The 17,168-nt window shown below is 40.3% G+C and overlaps 1 protein-coding gene across 1 annotated transcript in view; it reads right to left on the bottom strand.

Moving 5' to 3' along the window:
- Window positions 1–5,607: 5,607 nt before the first annotated feature.
- PTPN13 (protein tyrosine phosphatase non-receptor type 13) overlaps window positions 5,608–17,168 on the bottom strand; it is a 112,015-nt gene continuing 100,454 nt past the window's right edge. The window contains exons 37-48 of the mRNA XM_038134696.1: window positions 17,076–17,137; window positions 16,248–16,410; window positions 15,745–15,921; window positions 14,342–14,424; window positions 13,081–13,136; window positions 11,853–11,956; window positions 10,634–10,782; window positions 10,045–10,135; window positions 9,057–9,394; window positions 8,322–8,537; window positions 7,499–7,561; window positions 5,608–6,440 (exon numbers count right to left, since the gene is read on the bottom strand). Of these exons, the coding sequence (XP_037990624.1) occupies window positions 6,360–6,440; window positions 7,499–7,561; window positions 8,322–8,537; window positions 9,057–9,394; window positions 10,045–10,135; window positions 10,634–10,782; window positions 11,853–11,956; window positions 13,081–13,136; window positions 14,342–14,424; window positions 15,745–15,921; window positions 16,248–16,410; window positions 17,076–17,137 (1,583 nt within the window). The 3' untranslated portion in view covers window positions 5,608–6,359. The remainder of the gene's footprint in view (window positions 6,441–7,498; window positions 7,562–8,321; window positions 8,538–9,056; window positions 9,395–10,044; window positions 10,136–10,633; window positions 10,783–11,852; window positions 11,957–13,080; window positions 13,137–14,341; window positions 14,425–15,744; window positions 15,922–16,247; window positions 16,411–17,075; window positions 17,138–17,168) is intronic.

Here is a 17,168-nt window from a genome sequence, read left to right as displayed (position 1 = left end):
ACACAGTCAGGCTGCACAATAAATTGTGCAAGAGATGCCAGGAGGTCTTGAATGATAAGGTACCTACAGGTTTCCCTTGGTTGCTCTTGTTTTCTGCCCAGTTCCATAACCTTGGAGTGCAGAAGAAGGTTATTGCATCTCCAGGAGCCTCTGATACCATGCCCAAATTCAGAAAACAAGTTCTGAAAACTGCATTATCCCTATGTGCTATAAACCATCAAGTCACTGGTCACCCAAGAGACATGTTAATAATGTCTCTCTCACAAGAGAGTAATAAAAAGAGAAAGAAAAAAGATAAAGTGATTTGGGGGTGAAGAAGGTAAGTGTTCTTGAGGTAAACAAGGCAACCCTCCCTAGCAGTACACCCATGTGGCTGGACACACAAACCCCACTTTGGCAAATATATCTGTTGAACCCTGTGCTGAGAAAATGCTGATTTCTAAAGCAACCATCAACATGCCAGGGCTACACATCACTAGACAAGGAGTTTATATCCAAAGTCCCAGGACCAAAAGGTCCCAGACAAGTAGCCTGAGCTGCTGGGAGCTCAGGCATGACAAAGCAGTCATGGTAAGGACTTGTCACATCAGACAGAATTGCTGAATGCTTACAGCACTACAGGGATTTGAAACAAACAAAACAAAATTTAAGCTCTGCTGGGAAAAAAATGCAGCTGTGCATAAAAAAGCAGGTTACAAAAAGGGGATAAATGCAGAATAATTATCATATGAATGGACAACCTTGCAGGGTTCACATAACTCCTGCCTAAATCTAACCTTGTTTGCTAGTGCTTTATGATTCCCTGAGAAAAGCAAAGCAGGTAGCTGTGTTTCAGGGAATTATTTCCAGTATGGAACTGGGTAGCATAAGCAGATTGTGCTGATGGGAAGACTGGCAGTGCTCTAGGAACAGTACCGTTGAGGAAATGCCTCCTGATAACCTCTTATCTGTAGCATCAGCAGGATTATATTTTCATAGAAGAACCGGGAATGTGGCCTTTGTGCCATTATACCAAAAGCCAACTTTAGGAGGAGCCAGGCAATGTCACCTCTGCTTCAGAGCATTCAGCACGCATTGAAGACATTGAGGGGATAAATGGACTTGACCTTACTTTATCATTTAATTTAGTGTAAATGAACACTTTTTTTCCTGGATGCATCAAGATGACTCAGACCAGTTATTTTAATTACCAGGTCAGAGGTCACTGTTCTTTGAGACATTATTATTCCTTGTTAGAAGAACTAACTTTAAAAAAGCCTTGTCACATACTAGGACTGTACTAAACACTGCAGAAACTCAAGACAGATTTGAACACAGGAAACTCACCACTGTGGGGACCATGCCTTATGGGATGTCTTCATTCTCTGTCCAGCAGCAGGCTACACACAGGAGATACAAGGAAGTGCAAGTAAAGTTCTGCTGCACTACCCAATGTGTTACCACTCAAGGCCAGGGTATTTTTAAACCCACAAATGTTTGACAAGTGAAAATTTATTTCCTTGACAAGTGCTAAAGGAGCTGTGGAGAAAGTGACCCCATTCTACAGTGCGTAGCCAAGAACTCTCTTGCTTTATTTTCTAACCCTGTCCAGCTTCCAAAAGGCTACTGCAGCCTTGCTCAGCACATCAAATTTGGCTTACCTACCTCAAGGAGACAGAGTTGTTACACACCAAATGCTCAGCACTCTCCAATTTCTGTGGGCTTGGTCTGAAAGCTCAGCAGTGTTAGAGGTGGGACCAAAATCAAGTTCCTTTACTGAAGCTTTGAGATCCACCTCTGACAAGGCTTCAGGGAAAGGGGGTTTTAATGGGATATCCCAGTGTATCTGTTTTTGAGGACAGTGCAGGAATATCCAATCTGGCTTTAAAGAGAGCTGAGAAGGCAAAACAGACCACACAAAGCTCCTTGTTACTGAATACCAGGATACATCTGTGACCAAATAAACTTGTTTAGAGATAATAATTTGTTTGGGAATCTGGCTACTGTAGAGTGAAGCCCCACCAGAGAAAATTTTTGACTATGGAGGTCACCACAGTACAAGGAAGATGACATTCATTTCCTAGAACCTACTTGAGGAAATTAGCAATTAAATCTGCTCCCAGTCCAGTGATTTATCCTTCAAGTCACGCTCTCATAGCCAGCAAGATCTTTCCAGCACTTCAATAAAACAACACCCTTTTCCTAACATCTCATTAAGAAGCAAAGCTCCCCACAGAGCCCACTGGGCTGGCCAACACAAAACACTAGGAATTAAGCCCTAGAAGTGATGCTCAGACTGAGGTCTGAATGTCAGCCACAGGACATGGTGTTCTGCCTTTTTTTGTTTGTTTGTTTGTTTACCCAGAGCAGCAGTGGGAATTCAGTCATCATGTCCATGGCAATCCAAGATTTTCTTTGATGGCTATTTTCAATTTTATCAGAAGCTGACACAAACTGGATAGACCAAGATGTGTATCTGCAAGAGATCTATATGGGCCAAAATTTCAGACACAAATGGTCATTTTCATCCTCACTCGGGAGTGGGTGGTGTGAAACATCCCACTCCACAAATTCTCCAATGCCCAGAGGATGTGATAGATTCACCACTGTCAAATATAACACTTTCATCAGTCAACACTCCACTGGACAGGTCACTTGAAATTGAATAGGAACTTCAGAAGGAATTTTCCAAAAGCCAGAATCCAGAAGTTTAGTTTACCTCCAATTCCAACCCAGTGGCTGTGCTCCAGTTTGCAGCAAACACTACTCAGAACCACAGGCCATGGGAGCTTGTTATCTCGTCATGTATGTGCAAGTCTGCTCTTCATTGTCTTTTTAGTATATCCAATTAAGCATTTATTTGTATCAGCCACTGTTTGTCAGCATTTTCTTTCCCTGTGTTGAGTTGGCCTTTTCTTCTCTGCTGGCTCATTCATTCACTCATTTGCCACTTTGCCCAGCCAGGAGAATGTCATTCTCTGAATAAATATTTGGTGAATGAACACTCTCAATATTCAGAGCCCTTGCTACACAGCCCTCTTGAAGCTGCTTAAATGCTGAGTAACATTTCCCTGAGTTTACCCCTGAGATAACTGCACTGAGAAGGCAGCACAGGACAGATTCTCCCCTTCAGCTGTGCCAACATCCACAAGCCACTTGATGTTTGCCCCCAGTCATTGCCCCAATGACTTGTCTATCAGTGGATGTCACAAATTCACCAGATGATGGTTCTTTTTTTCCCCACAAAGGTAGTTTTAGAAGGACTTCAGTTGTAAGGAAAGAAGCTGCTCAGAAGCATTCAACTAACAACAGTAATGAATCCTCAAAACAGTTTCCAAGGAGCAACTGGAATCCCTCCTTTGTTGCCCTTCTCTTGCAGGCAAAGACCAGCAAGGAAAACTAAGATATGATGAACTACTAATGGCACAGGGCTGCTTATGTGGCAAAGCATTTGTGCTTCTGTCAGCTAATTCTGGCTTGAAAAACAAAAGGATCCTTTCTCTCTTGGGTTAACACACAGGGTCAGTTCTTTAATTAGAATTATAATGGATTATATGTCAGTTTTTTCCCTAGTCTGGTACACTTCCTGCTAAAAATCAGATACCTATATAAAGGAAAATCCCTTTCAGCTGGAGCATGTCCTGGATGCTTACTCAGCAAGGCATCCTAGTTCTAAATTTAAAAAAAGCCTCTCAAGATTTTTTTGCCCCTACAAATCATATAGTCAGCATAGTAAGAAAGCACACAGCAATTTTCCTTTCAAGGAACTAGGCTGCTTAATAATTTTACTTCTCATTTCTTCAAAAGGGGCATAAGTATTTTAAGTAATCTAATCCTTTGAAGAAAGAGATGAGCATTGGTGCATGTTTCCAACCAGATTTTCCACAGAAACCAAGTTTAAGCCATCCCTGGCTGCATAAGCACACCCATTTTTTTATACTAAGTTTTGAGCTGTGGGGTCTGTTTCAACCGAAGCAACCACACCAGGTGTCACAGAGGAGAAGTTCCACTTGCTTACCAGAAAATAGACAACCTTCCAGTGTCCTCAGCAAGTGTCACACTAGACAGCATTCAATCTTTATCCAATATTCTATTCCTCAGCATTGAGACAAAAACCCAAGGAAATTGAGTGCTTCTCAAAAGAGGCCAATGCCACCTTTCACCATACATGCATGATTTCTCAGCAACACCTGAATGCTTTGTGTGTGTGCATGTGTTTCTTTTTTTTTTTGTGCAGATTTCTGCTTTTTTTGTTTCTCACTGTGTGTGTGTATTTGTCCTTTTTCTGAGGAAGGGGAGGTTAGGTCAAGTTGGTTATCCTCTGCTTTTTTGTGTGTCCACCATTAAAAGGAAATTGGGTATAACACACCATACCACAGATCATCATCGTATCTGTGAGGACAAGCAGCAAAATCTGGGATTTTCATTGATCTGTGTTTCCCATAAGCTGTAATCTGATGCAAGCTGTTTGTGCTATACTTGCAGCACACTATACAGAATCTGTTCCTGTTTCTACATTGTTTGGCATGTACCTGAAAATGTTTAAAAGAAGAATTTAACTGCCTTAACTGTGCTGTCTGGTTACCACAACACTTTTTTTGGTTTCTAAAACCCAGACATGCCCACACCCTCTGAACTCACTATTTATGTTAAAGCAGCTGCAGTGTGTATTAACTAGCTGTGTTTACTTACTTTGCCTGTATACAACTGTTGTCTTGAAAAATCTTCTGTCTTCAATTTATAGCTCCTTCATATAGGTATACTGCCAACATGGCTAATCAATTTACCTCTGCTTCTATCTACACAGAAATTATTTTCCTTCCTCAAACTATGGTGCTCTGAAAAATGCACAGTTTTGCTGTTATGCTGGAGGGAATAAAATACAGAGTATTACTGAAAAGTCAAAAAGGCTCTTTCCTTTTTTAAGTCATGCTCTTGCAAGGCAGTGGTCACCTCAGTTTTGGGACACTGGAACACTGCAGGCTACTATTTTGAAGGGTCAAAACCTTGAATAATAACCAGCCTCTGAACTTACTTCCACCATTTCAATGCAGAATGCTGTCTTACACCCTTCCTGATAGTGAAAAAGCTACAGTTCTGTCCAGGATTGCTGGGACAGGAATATTGCCCAAGCCCTCAAATGACCACTCAAGGCTGATGCCATTCATTCACCATCCAAGGCTCCCACAGAGCTTAAAATGACAATTTTCTATCAGAACAGTTTTGACTGTTTACAGTATCACTAAGCCACGGAGCTACTTAGAATCTGATATCTTGCCTTTGACCTCAAGCCTGGTGGCAGTAAGCAGAGTAGGTTACACTGTTGTCACAACACTGCTGTAGCAGTGCAAACACACCCCCTAAAAAAGTGATATGGTCTCAATGCCCAGGTGTGCTGAAAAACAAGGAGGGGGGGAAGAGAAACTCTTCACCATAGTGTGGAAACTCTCCAGAAAGGAGCCCACAGTTCTGCCAGATTTTTCAAACAAATACTGAAGAACAGAAGGACACTGAAAACTTAAAATGTGTACAGCCTTTTTGTCTTAGGGGCAGCAACCACAAGGAATGATTCCATGGAAGGCCAAGAAAAATCAGTCGCAAGGACACAAAAATAGCCAGACCCACTGATCAGTGTACATTAGGTATATTTTTATTTACAGAGTAGAGATGCCTAATCAATTATAAGGTTAGACACCCAATAATTCAGCTTCTTTTGTGTAAAAGTATATAAATATATACATAAAATTCTATGAAGTAAACATTATTAACTGTGATACAGTTAACATTCACTACTATCCTTATGCTAACAGGCATCTCTTAAAGCTTAAATGCTGATTTCAAGATACCCTCTATAAAATAGCTCTAATTGTACTAGAAGGGCAAAAATTCTGTGCCATGAACAAGCTTTCCAAAGAGACTAGTAAAAGGTCTTTGTAATAACGTTTACAAGATAAAAATACTGTTTCATCCCTCCCACTTCCCCACCCTGAAAGAAACAAATACCCCAAAACAATTGCAGAACTGCAGGAAGTAGTATAGGATTACTTTTTTTCTTCTTCTTTACTTTTCTTTTTAAATTAAAATATTTTTATTTCTGTATTTTATGACATATTAAGGAAACTGCAAAAAAAATGCAGCTTTATTAAATATTGTTATACAAAAATCTCATGTGCATCCATGGGGCTGAAGAAAATAGTGGTATTGTATGAGCTATCCATTTCCCTTAAAATATATAACTTATTTGGAATGATGGAGAGACTTCATAGAAAAGGCATTGGACAGCAACTGAAAAAAGGGATTAGAAAACTATTGGCAAGACAAATAAAATGCTCCAAATGTCCTTGCTTCCTTATTTTAAATGCACTTCTGCTTCAGTACTTTTATTTGTCTCTCTGTTTTTCTTTGTCCTGGAGTTGGTTCAGGACATAAAGGACAACTTGATAGCAGAAAATGTACTGATCCTGTAAGGGAAAGGAAATTACAGAACATGTGAAAAAAATGTCTGCACACCTAAGTGCTCTCACTTGCACTTCACAGTTGTACAGCACTTTCAATACTAATTGTACTATTAAATAAAACCACCATCACCAAATCCCAAAGAAAACAAAAGACCCCAAACAACAACAACAACAAAAACAAAAAACCAACCAACCAAACAAAAAACCAAACAAAAAAAAACCCCAAACAAACAAAAAGGCCACAGTGGAAAAATATGCAACTTCAACTTTCAACTTAAAGCAAATACAGACAGACACTCCTCTGCCACTAAAGATAATATTTCATATGGGACATTTATCTTTCTTTCACACCAAAACCACCTAAAGGAGACTAGGCACCTTATGTAAGCAGAAATGAAGACACCAAGTGAATTCCAAGGACTTGCATCAATGCCAACTAATACAGAACTCAGAGGACAGTGAAACTTCTTACCTTAATCTGAGTGATAGAGGTGTGGGGGCTGAAAGATGTTTTGGGGTGTGAGGTGGGGATGGGGCTGATAGTTTACTTATTTGATTTAAGTTTTTTTTTTTTTTTTACTATGACTTCACAATTCCTTCCCATTCAAAAAAAAAGTGCAGATTTTAACAAGACCTTGTGATGACCATCTCTAAAGTTAATTAGCTCTAGATCCAGATTATTCCTAAAAGATTGGACTTCTGGATGAATATATTACCAAAAGAGATCTCAAGACATAGAATTGATTCACAGCAGCTACAGCTAGGCCTTCTCTTCAGTTTATAATGCAACTTTAAACCAAAAAAAGCTTAGCTGACCTCCTCTATAAACACATGCTTTTGAAGATGAAAACTCACTTTTTTTTTTAAACACAGATCAAAACAATACAGCATGTTAAAAACAGCTTGTGTTTGTAAATGTTAAATACATCCTGCTACTCATCTGATTTAATTCTTGTGACACAAATGTCACATTACAGTGCACAAAGACAACTGCTGTGTGCATCACAAAGCTCTCTGGCACTTCAGGTGTTTCAGTGAATGCCTGGGGAATGCAGACTCACCTCAGTCTGCACCATCCCGTGTCTCTGCAGACGCATGGTGCGCACCAGGTCCGAGATGTCGAACTACCAAAACAAACAGCAAGTTAGACATTCAGAAAAGGCAGACATGCAGAACAAAGGAACATCCCCAGCATCAAACCAGGGAATAGAATTAGGTGCATTAGTAATGAAACAAATAATTCACTATAGCCTATGTTTGTCTGGTAGGTAACCAGCATGGGCTGTCTCTGGGCAATCTGGATGTGGCCCTACATCTGACACTCCCCCCTTTTCTCGTGCTCTTTCTGTACACAGGCTCTCTTGCTTACTCCAAGCTAAGCATGCAGAAAAGAGAGCTTTAGACATTCAGAGGGAGCTTAGAAACTCCACTGAGCTAAGCATGACGTAGCTCATCTTCCTTAGAAATTCACCACAGTTTTGCTACCCCAGGCCACCGCAGGACATAAACATAAGGAAGCTAGCACCCTCCTGTGGCTCACCCTAGAAAGCAATCCTTGGTTGTGCTGGAAAAGTCAATTCACACACCCCTTCCACCAACTGCCCAAGCCATCATGGCAACACCATTTTTCCCATGCCATGTGCCATAAGTCCACTATGGTAGAAGATGACCTTGCAACATACTTCAGGTGGCACCTGGGTTAGCTCAGGGACCTCAGCGACCAAGAGCCACTGGATATTAGAACTCTCCCCACCTGTGATCACCAGCAAAGAAACATAGTACTGCCAACAGCATGGCACAGTCTTTAAAAGATTCCATGGATTCAGTGGAACACGCTTCCTGCAGGTCAGGAGCACCCCTGGGCCCATCCCCTGGGATACTCACATCGAGGTCTCTGCTGATCAGCCCCAGGACCACATCGATGCAGATGAGGGTGCCCGACCTCCCGATGCCTGCACTGCAGTGGGTGATGATGGGTCCCGCCTTGTGGACATGCCGCATGTAGGAGATGAAGGTGAGCAGATCATCTGGCTGCGAGGGGGTGTCGTGGTCAGGCCAGGCAATGAAATTCAGGTGGGAAATGTGCCGCACTTCACCCGTCTGAGGATCAAAAACAACACCACCATTCGGCATGTGGCAAGAATAAAAAGAAAAACTGAGTTCCCAAAGAAAAGACTCCCAACACAGGGATTTCCCCAGTGAAGGTGCTTTGTAATTCTATACAATGAGAGCTAAACTGGAAATAACTAGTAAGTAATTTAAAAGTGTAAGGTTCACTGTGCAGACTGATCATAGGAGGAGTCAACCAGCCAGGCAGAATTATTAGTGAATTCGTATCCCTACATATGTTTCTGTGGCCAATGGGAGCAAAAATTTAGAGTCTCATTAGTGTAATGAAATCATAGCCTGGCCCAAATGCTTTCTTCTGTAAAGGTCCCAAAGCAGCACATGCTGCAATGAGGAACAGCTGCCCAGTAATGATCACTGGGCAAAGAGGAGAAGCCCTGGGTTGTCTCTTGATGTAGACAATGCAAGTGAAAGCAGAAAAGGCAGAAGTATAAAGATAAATATGGCAACGCTCAGGAAAAACTCTAAGCATGCAGAATTGGATTCACTCACCTGAATCTCTTCGAGCTCCAGCACCCTGATGATGAAGCCCTTCAGCTGCTGAAGTCTCACAAGAGCAAGGCGTAGTCTGTCATTGATCATGGTGGTTTTATTGAGCACATCTGGCCAGTAACGCTGACACTTTATCTTTTCTCCCTCGACCTCTTGAGTCATCATGGCAATCACAGTACAGTTTTGCTCCCAAACCATTTGCCAGAAATCTGCTACAGTAGTAGGAAGAGGTCCTTGGCATGCAATGTAAACGAACTCCTCATTCCCCACGGGCATGCGAATGAAGCTGGCATTGATGTATCCACCTTCGACCCCGAGAGGGACTCTGGTGGTGTCATCTGTCATCCCCACACAACAGAAAAACCTCATGTTAGGCGTGCACATCCTCAGACCTTCACACAATACAGGTGCTGAGCCTTACACACTCACACAGCACTTATCTCCACTGATGCTTCCACAGCTTGCTTAAAAGAAATAAATCACTTAAATATTTAATTTAGGACACTAATCAGGACTTTTAATAAAGAAAAAGATGTCTGGAGGAGAAATATAAATCAGCAGGTGGGATAAGCAATTTGAACTGCAGCAACTCTGAAAAACAGAGGTTGAGTTTTTCTCACATAGAACTAACCCCTGTCCGTTCTTACTTCTCACACCTAACAAGCAGAGTTTTATGGCAGGAAATTTCCTGACAATAGCACACATGTCTGTTTTTCCAATCTTGCATGGGTAGAACTGAAGAAACCTTGTCCGGTTCCACATGTATACATCATTTAAGACACGGGATCTGCTAAAACAACCGAAAATCTGTGAACATCCATCCCCACCTACCACAGCATAGTAGTATATTGTTCACTGATCTTAAACTGCTTCATTTTTATCCTCACTAGGATTAGGAGTCAAACCATCCCACCTCTGATCCGATCCATCTGACCATACAGGTGGGGACAGGATATCAACTGTGAATTTCAAATGAGTTAGGACTTACAAGGAAGTATGTTTTTATATCTGTTCTTTCTCCTGTTCTCCTTTGCTTGTCCAATCAAACATTGATCCAGAGGTTTTAACTCCTGAAGGTTCTGAAAAGAAGCAATTACGTGCGCATTAGGAAACACTGATTGGTAATAATAGCAAGAGTGGTTATGTTATCAAGTCATTAACAAACAGAATAATTAAAAATCAAATGCTAATGTGGATATGCAAAGTAATGCAGTCACAGGAAGAAATCTTTTACACAGCCAAGAAAATGAAATGAACAAAAAAACCCCCCCAAATCAAACCCTATACACTATCAGTGTAAACTCATTCAGCCTTTGTCTATGCCTGTTTACATTTTGTTGACTTGGTAATTTACCAGAAGCAAGAATGATGCAAAAAGCACTTATGAACTGAATTCAAGCTGATCTCATCTCTCAGCAGCTTGTGGGAGAAGGGAGAGAAGTCTTTGGTGTCAAGTCTTTTCATCTCTTTTGAGCTTCCAATTAAAGAGCTGTGGTATTCAAGTCAGTGATGATCCAGCCATTCTATTTTTGTTGCATACTGGGAAAAAGGACTTGAAAGGACAAATAGTTACTCACTTCAATCTCTTTAGAAGGGACTCCCTGTTCCAGCAATCCACGCAACATCCTGATCACTGACTTCAATTTGGCTCCTGAATATTTGCCTCCAGGGAGCACATTCACAGTAGGGAGTGCAGAGATCTCTTCATTTGTCACTAGGGGGAAATCTAGCAGAAGAGATAAATATAAATAAATAGCTAAAACCAGGGAAACATAAACTGAAGCTCACAGTTGGATTTGCATGTTGCTGTTCACCACTGCACTGCCTGTTTTCTCCTGAACACCCCCATATACAGAGAGAACGTACAGCTCTCCCCTTAGTTGAGCAGGCAAAAGCAAATTAACTAGCAAAACCACCTCTGATGAATCCAGTAACTAAGGGGAGTATTTTCCTGAACTTCCAATAAATACATTGAAACAAACTTCAAGTGCATTTTAAATTTAAGTTCTTCACACAATAACCTACAAAAATGGATGGACACACACAGAGATAATTCAGAACTCTCCACGTTACAGCCTATGACTTGTTTCTAGCACTAATACTCAACATGTATACAGCACATCTTACAATTATCACTTGGAAGGACATTTTTTTTCCAATACAGCTTGCCTTCCATCAGGCCTTCAGTGCTCCTCTGAAGCACAACAAAATTCATAAACCAAGAATCTCTCTGGTATTGCAATTAGAAGTGTCTTAAACCTACTTAGTCTGAAGTATTCTTTTTTCTTTAAATGAATGCAAAGGACTGCTGTATATGAACTTCAGGAACTAACATTTCTAATGCTAGCTCAAAAAAAGTGAAGACTGACTAAATTCTGCCAAACACATCAAACTGTACAGATGCCACTCTGCCACACTGAGCAGCATTCGAAGAATGAAGATAAAAGTAGTGCCTAACCTGAGCATGGGGTAGCTGGTATGTGAAACACATGATATGTCAATCTAATCACAGTCAAACATATATTTATTGTTACACCTTTTGAGAGACAGATACTGAGGAAGGAAGTATCTCAGCTGGTTCCAGCTTTCTACAACTACAGACACTTGTTCCTTTTAACTCTCACACACTTACTACACAAAAATGTAGAGATCCTTCCCAGTGCATTGCTGAGCTGTTAGAATCCCCCTTATACCTGCCATGACACCCTCAAAACATATCCAGGATGTCTCAAAATTCACTTCTGTTTATTTAATGTGACCCTGAAGTTTCCCATTGATTATGTAAAATGTCCTTGCCTTTATTCACTCGCTCCTGGCTGACTGATTCAATTGGCAGCTCATCGCTTCCCCACGTGATCTCCTCCTCATCTGCCTGGCTCAAGGAAGGCTGTGGAGGGGATCTATAAGAGGACAAGGTATGGAAGTAAGAAATAACACCTAGAACCAACATATTTGCAACCTAGTTAAAAAAAAAAAAAAAGCAAACCAAACCCCACCAGAAAGTAATTTATAGCTACAATTATTTCTGGAATAGACCCCTCACCAGTGATCTCAAAAACCTAACTTTTTTGCCATCCCCCTTTTTTTTTTACATCCCCAAAGGGGATCTGAAAAAGATAACAGTGGAAAAAGAGCCAGGAATATAGAAATCTAGTAATAACTACCACTGCAATTATTCTTCAAAGGCTAAACAATTAAATAGCATCCAACATCAGATTTGTACCACTCACACAATTCACTACACTTGAGTATCTCTTTTCAATTGCAAGTTTTCTAGCTTTGTTGAAGATACTGATGAATGTATTAAGTATTTTAGGTCATAACGTCACCAAGTCTCAACCCCAAACTTCCCACAAGCTCAACAACATAAACCCATATACATTTTCATTGAAATTTCACTTGGACTAAAATTATTTCACTGAGAAAAACAACCTTGGGAATATCTAAAGTTCAAAGTTCAATATCTAAAGTTCTAAGTGGCTCAAAGGGACAGCTAGCTAGCAACCTGGTCAAGTCATAAGCTTCATGCTCCATGGAAAAACAGTAAGCCCCAGGCATCCAAATGGAAGCCCAGGGAGCAGAGGAACTCTACATTTGAGTTGCAGGGGCCTAAAACCAGAAGATGTAACACTAATAAAGGTTGTATAGATTTGAACTGAAGACAGCATTGATTGAATGTTTTCTTCACATCCAATAGCCAGTTGTTAGCACAATACAAATTATGTTATTTGGAGAAATCTGAACACAGTCCAGTTACTTGCTACATATGAAAGGAACAAGTAAAAGTAGGGTGTAGTAAAACACATAAAGCTGACTAGTATTCAGGAAAATTACAACTTCTAAATTAAGGTACAGACCAAGAGAACAATTCAACAAGACATTACACAGATATTTTATTTGGTTTGTTTTGGGGGTGGTTTCTTGGTGTTTTTGTTGTTGTTTTTCTCTCATTCCAACATATTACACTTCAGACTTCCAGACTTCATGGGGTTGCTTTCAAGCAACACTAGAAAATAAATTTTACCTTTCTGGCACAGCTTTTACTTCACAATAGTCTTCACAACCATTCACATGTGTTGCCTAGAAGAAGTATTTCAAAACACATTAAAAGACATAGTTGCAACATTCACATACTGCAAATTCAAAACAATTAACAATCACAGGGACTATTTCTGAAGGGCACTAAGTTCAAAGCAGCACATAATGGAAGACTTTCCTCTTTTAGACATCTCATTAACCCAAAATAACAGAGGATGAGAACACTGAGCACTTGGAAAGATACTCTGCTGTAACAAGGCCAAAAAGCTATATTAACATCACTCCTGACTCACAGCAGCAGCAGCAGAGTCACCTAAGTTTTCCCCAGCTGGCTTTTTTTTTTCTCTAATACTTGGGAACCCTTTATGAGCTAAGCTTGATTAGTGAAAACTTCTGCCTCAGAACTGTCATGCCACAGTTCCTCTACTGTGGATATGGAACACACCTCTAAATGACACACACTCCTATTCACACCTTCCTCAGCAGACAATGAAGACTCTGCAGCATAGAGGAAGGCATTTCCATTTTTCTTTCAAGAAAAACTCCACAAAGTCATTTATGCTTTTTAGGGCAACTTGCTTTTCCACTGCCATACTGGGACAGTTTTACTCGTGGCTCTCCCTAGAGCACATTGACACAGAGCCAGATTCCTGATTTGATTTTCAGCTCTACTAACTGGACAGAAAGCTGCAAGAGCCAGGATATGCTGGAGAGACAGAGTTCTGCTGATTTGAAACAAGAGACAAAACCCAGGCTTCCAGTGACTGATGTAAACCAGGACACACAATGACATAGAGTAAACCACATACAGAAGGTATTCAACCTAATGAACTTATCCTAGGAAAAAGCAGCAGGAGAAGAAATTTTAAACCCACATTTTGGACAGTAAGGTCTACACGGCATTCATTTTCACTGTGACTGCTTCCCTTTTTCGAGCAGGAATCACTGAAATATTTTAGATTAAAAAGCTGAAGTAGCATTAACAAAGTAGTTTTATTACCACTCTTTTTGAAAAAAAAAAGCTGATGGACTTCATATGATAGTGTGAAATAACTTTATGCTTTGTTCTCTTACATAGGTAATTTATGATAATCATATGCTATTTAAAAATAAATGTTTAAACACCATTTAAAGCTACTACCTACAGTGATGTTCTCATTTAAAGGACATGTAGTGTTATTCACACCAATTCTATGCCAATAAGTTAAAAAACTGAAAGAACACTTGCCAGCTTCTTGCCAACCTACCTCTGAAAAATCTTCAGGTAAAGATGACCCATCACAGTCTGTGTCCTCAGACTTATCTTCTGTCACCCTTCCATTCATCTCTGCTGAAAAGGAAAATCAGGGGATACAGCACAAACACACCAGAAAATGCCCAGGAGCCACCCTCTCACAGATGTGAATCCTGTTTCATCTCTCTGGCACTAGGCAGGGAATACAGGTGCCAGAATAACCAAGAAACACATTTTGAGGCCCTTTTCTACCAGAGTCTTGGAAGAGTTCTTGCTGTATAGGATAAACAGACTTTTTTATTTTTTATTTTATAGCTGGTTTCTTTATTTTATAGCTGGAACAGCTGCCATGTTAAGTGAGGTCGTTAGCACAGAATATCTGTGTCACAGCATAACTGATGGACAGGTTGCAGCTACTGAGTTATCACATTCCCCCGCCAGTGGTTTTTCTGCAATTCAGTTAGATTTAGACCAGCAGTAGGTCCAAACCAGGATCCTACTCACTCTTTGCATTAACAAACTGTAATTAGGACATGCCAGATAAAACATGACTTGTATCTGTCTGCTGTGGAAGCACCCTGCTGCCATACCCTATGGATTCAATTAATCTTCAGTCACAAAGGACAGCCTACAAGAGGCTGGAAGTACTGGAGCTCCAATGATATTCCTCAGCTGAGATCTTGGCACAGCCAGAACCTCAGTGACCCCTGACTTCTACTGCAATGACCAATGACAATAACTCAATGACCTTGTAGTCATGACCTGAAACAATTAAAATTTTGAAAGGTGTATCTTGAGTTTTAGAAGGGATCTCTACAGAAGCAGCAAGCATCTTGCTTGAATTTTTGGAGCATGCATACAGAGTGTGACGCCACAAAGGAACTACAAATCCTACTCCTCACTACATTTGAGTTAATGACAAGTAAAAGTGAGGAGATGAAATGAAGCAAGAGTACAGTCAGAAGGAGGTACTGAAAAAGAGCCAATCTTTCTAAAATAGACAAAGCAGGTTGGTAAATTGTTTGGTTTTGAGAGATCTCAACACATTTCCAAGTTGTGCAATCTGAAGTCAAGGAAATGCTGAAATGCTTCAGCACACCAACATGACTGCAGCTGCAGGACCAGGTACCCAAACAACAGGAATTTCATTCAAGAGACAACTCTAGAATAGGAATAATTTTTCCAGATTACTTAAAGCGAAATTCAGATTTTTCAAACCAGAACCTCACTTATTACACTGCATCTCGAATTCATGGTAATCAGCAGCTATTTGTCTGTGTTTGACTTAGGAAACTTCCAGTTCAGATATCAAATCAATGTCAATCAACTCCCCCTGTTGACAAATCAACTGCTTACTTGGCACCTTGTTTCAGTGTTTTGCTGTCAGTGATGCTCTTTTTGAATGGCTCACGTTACCTGGCAGGTGATTTTCTGATGCAGCCTTCTTGAGATGTAGAAGACTCTGAGCCTCTGAAGTTGCATTATTCTGATTTAAGAGATTCTGGGCTTCCTCATCTACAACATCCAACAGATACTGGACGACTTCATTGTGGTCATCCTCATCATAATACTCATCATCTGGAACCTCTGCTCCTGAAGACAAATAGTGCAAAATGACAAGTTTTCCCAGTACAGAATGGTTTGCAAGAACTACTTTAAAGGGGCAGACAGATGGCACTATTTCTAGCTGCTACCATGGCCTTCCTTTATTTTTCTCTAACACAAAATCCAATTTCTATAAATCTACTTTCAACATCAACTAACTCCCATAAAGCAAAGCACAAGACTTGGAAATGATCTTCTAAAAGTGACTGCCAGCCTAACATTTGCTCATTTCAGCATATTCAACCATGCCGTGATTCTCTTGCGCTGATGCAATAAAGACAGAATGATGCAGTCCCCATCTCACCTCCTCTTACCTGATTTGTCAATGTGTTTAGGAAAAGCTGACATCTGATTGGTAAATCCAAGGGAAGGGGCATCTTCTGCTCCTGAGAAGTTCATTAGCGCTTTTGTATGTTGGATATTGTTTTCTGTATTTCCCTGAGAAGGTCCCGGGATGCCGATGCCATTGCCATTGACCTGAGGAAGCAAAGAACAGTAAAAATTAACCCTTAAAGAGCCTGGCAGTTTGTTGAAGCAGCAAACAACCACTAAAAAGTTCTCAGCTCTCTTCAGCAACAAATAAAAACCTCTGTTCATATCATCTGAGATATCTGGGTGATGGGTGGGAAGTTTCACATTACAAGAGCAAATAAAGAAAAATTAAAGCAACTAAGAAAAAAACCCACACGCTGATGAAGCAGCAGCTTCTACAAGAGAACACGCAGTAGCACTTAACATTATTTTAATCCCTATAAAATGTATGCAAGCTTCAGTACTTTTGGTCCCACAACAACAGCATTTCTATCGAAAAACTAAAGGGGGAAAAAGGAAAAAAACCACCTATCAAATATAATATGAAAGCATCTGCAGAAACTGTGGGCTGCAGGGAGTATTCTGGATGATAGCCTCACATCCTTCTCATAAGACAATTTGTCTTTCTACAAAGCAGTGCCAAATAAAGAGCAGATCAATTAAAAAAACTTGCATTTTTTATGATCACTGCTTTATTCATGTCAGTTGATAATAGGGGGTTTGTATACTTTGATAAGCAGATTGTCTCACTCATTTATTTAGTTTTAAAAGTGTTTGAAGTAGATCCTTTTCTCTGGTTAATGGTAATAGGCACAAGAGAAGAGGCTTACCTTGGGCCCATAAACATCAGTTGACTTTTCTGTTTTATCACAGGGCTCACCACAGGAACAACCTAAACAAAAATGGAGAAAAACCAACTTTTT

Source organism: Motacilla alba, chromosome 4 (genome assembly GCF_015832195.1).
Source record: "Motacilla alba alba isolate MOTALB_02 chromosome 4, Motacilla_alba_V1.0_pri, whole genome shotgun sequence".
Lineage (NCBI taxonomy): Eukaryota > Metazoa > Chordata > Aves > Passeriformes > Motacillidae > Motacilla > Motacilla alba.
Note: the sequence above shows the minus strand (reverse complement) of the source record. Positions and strands in the feature narration are given on the sequence as shown.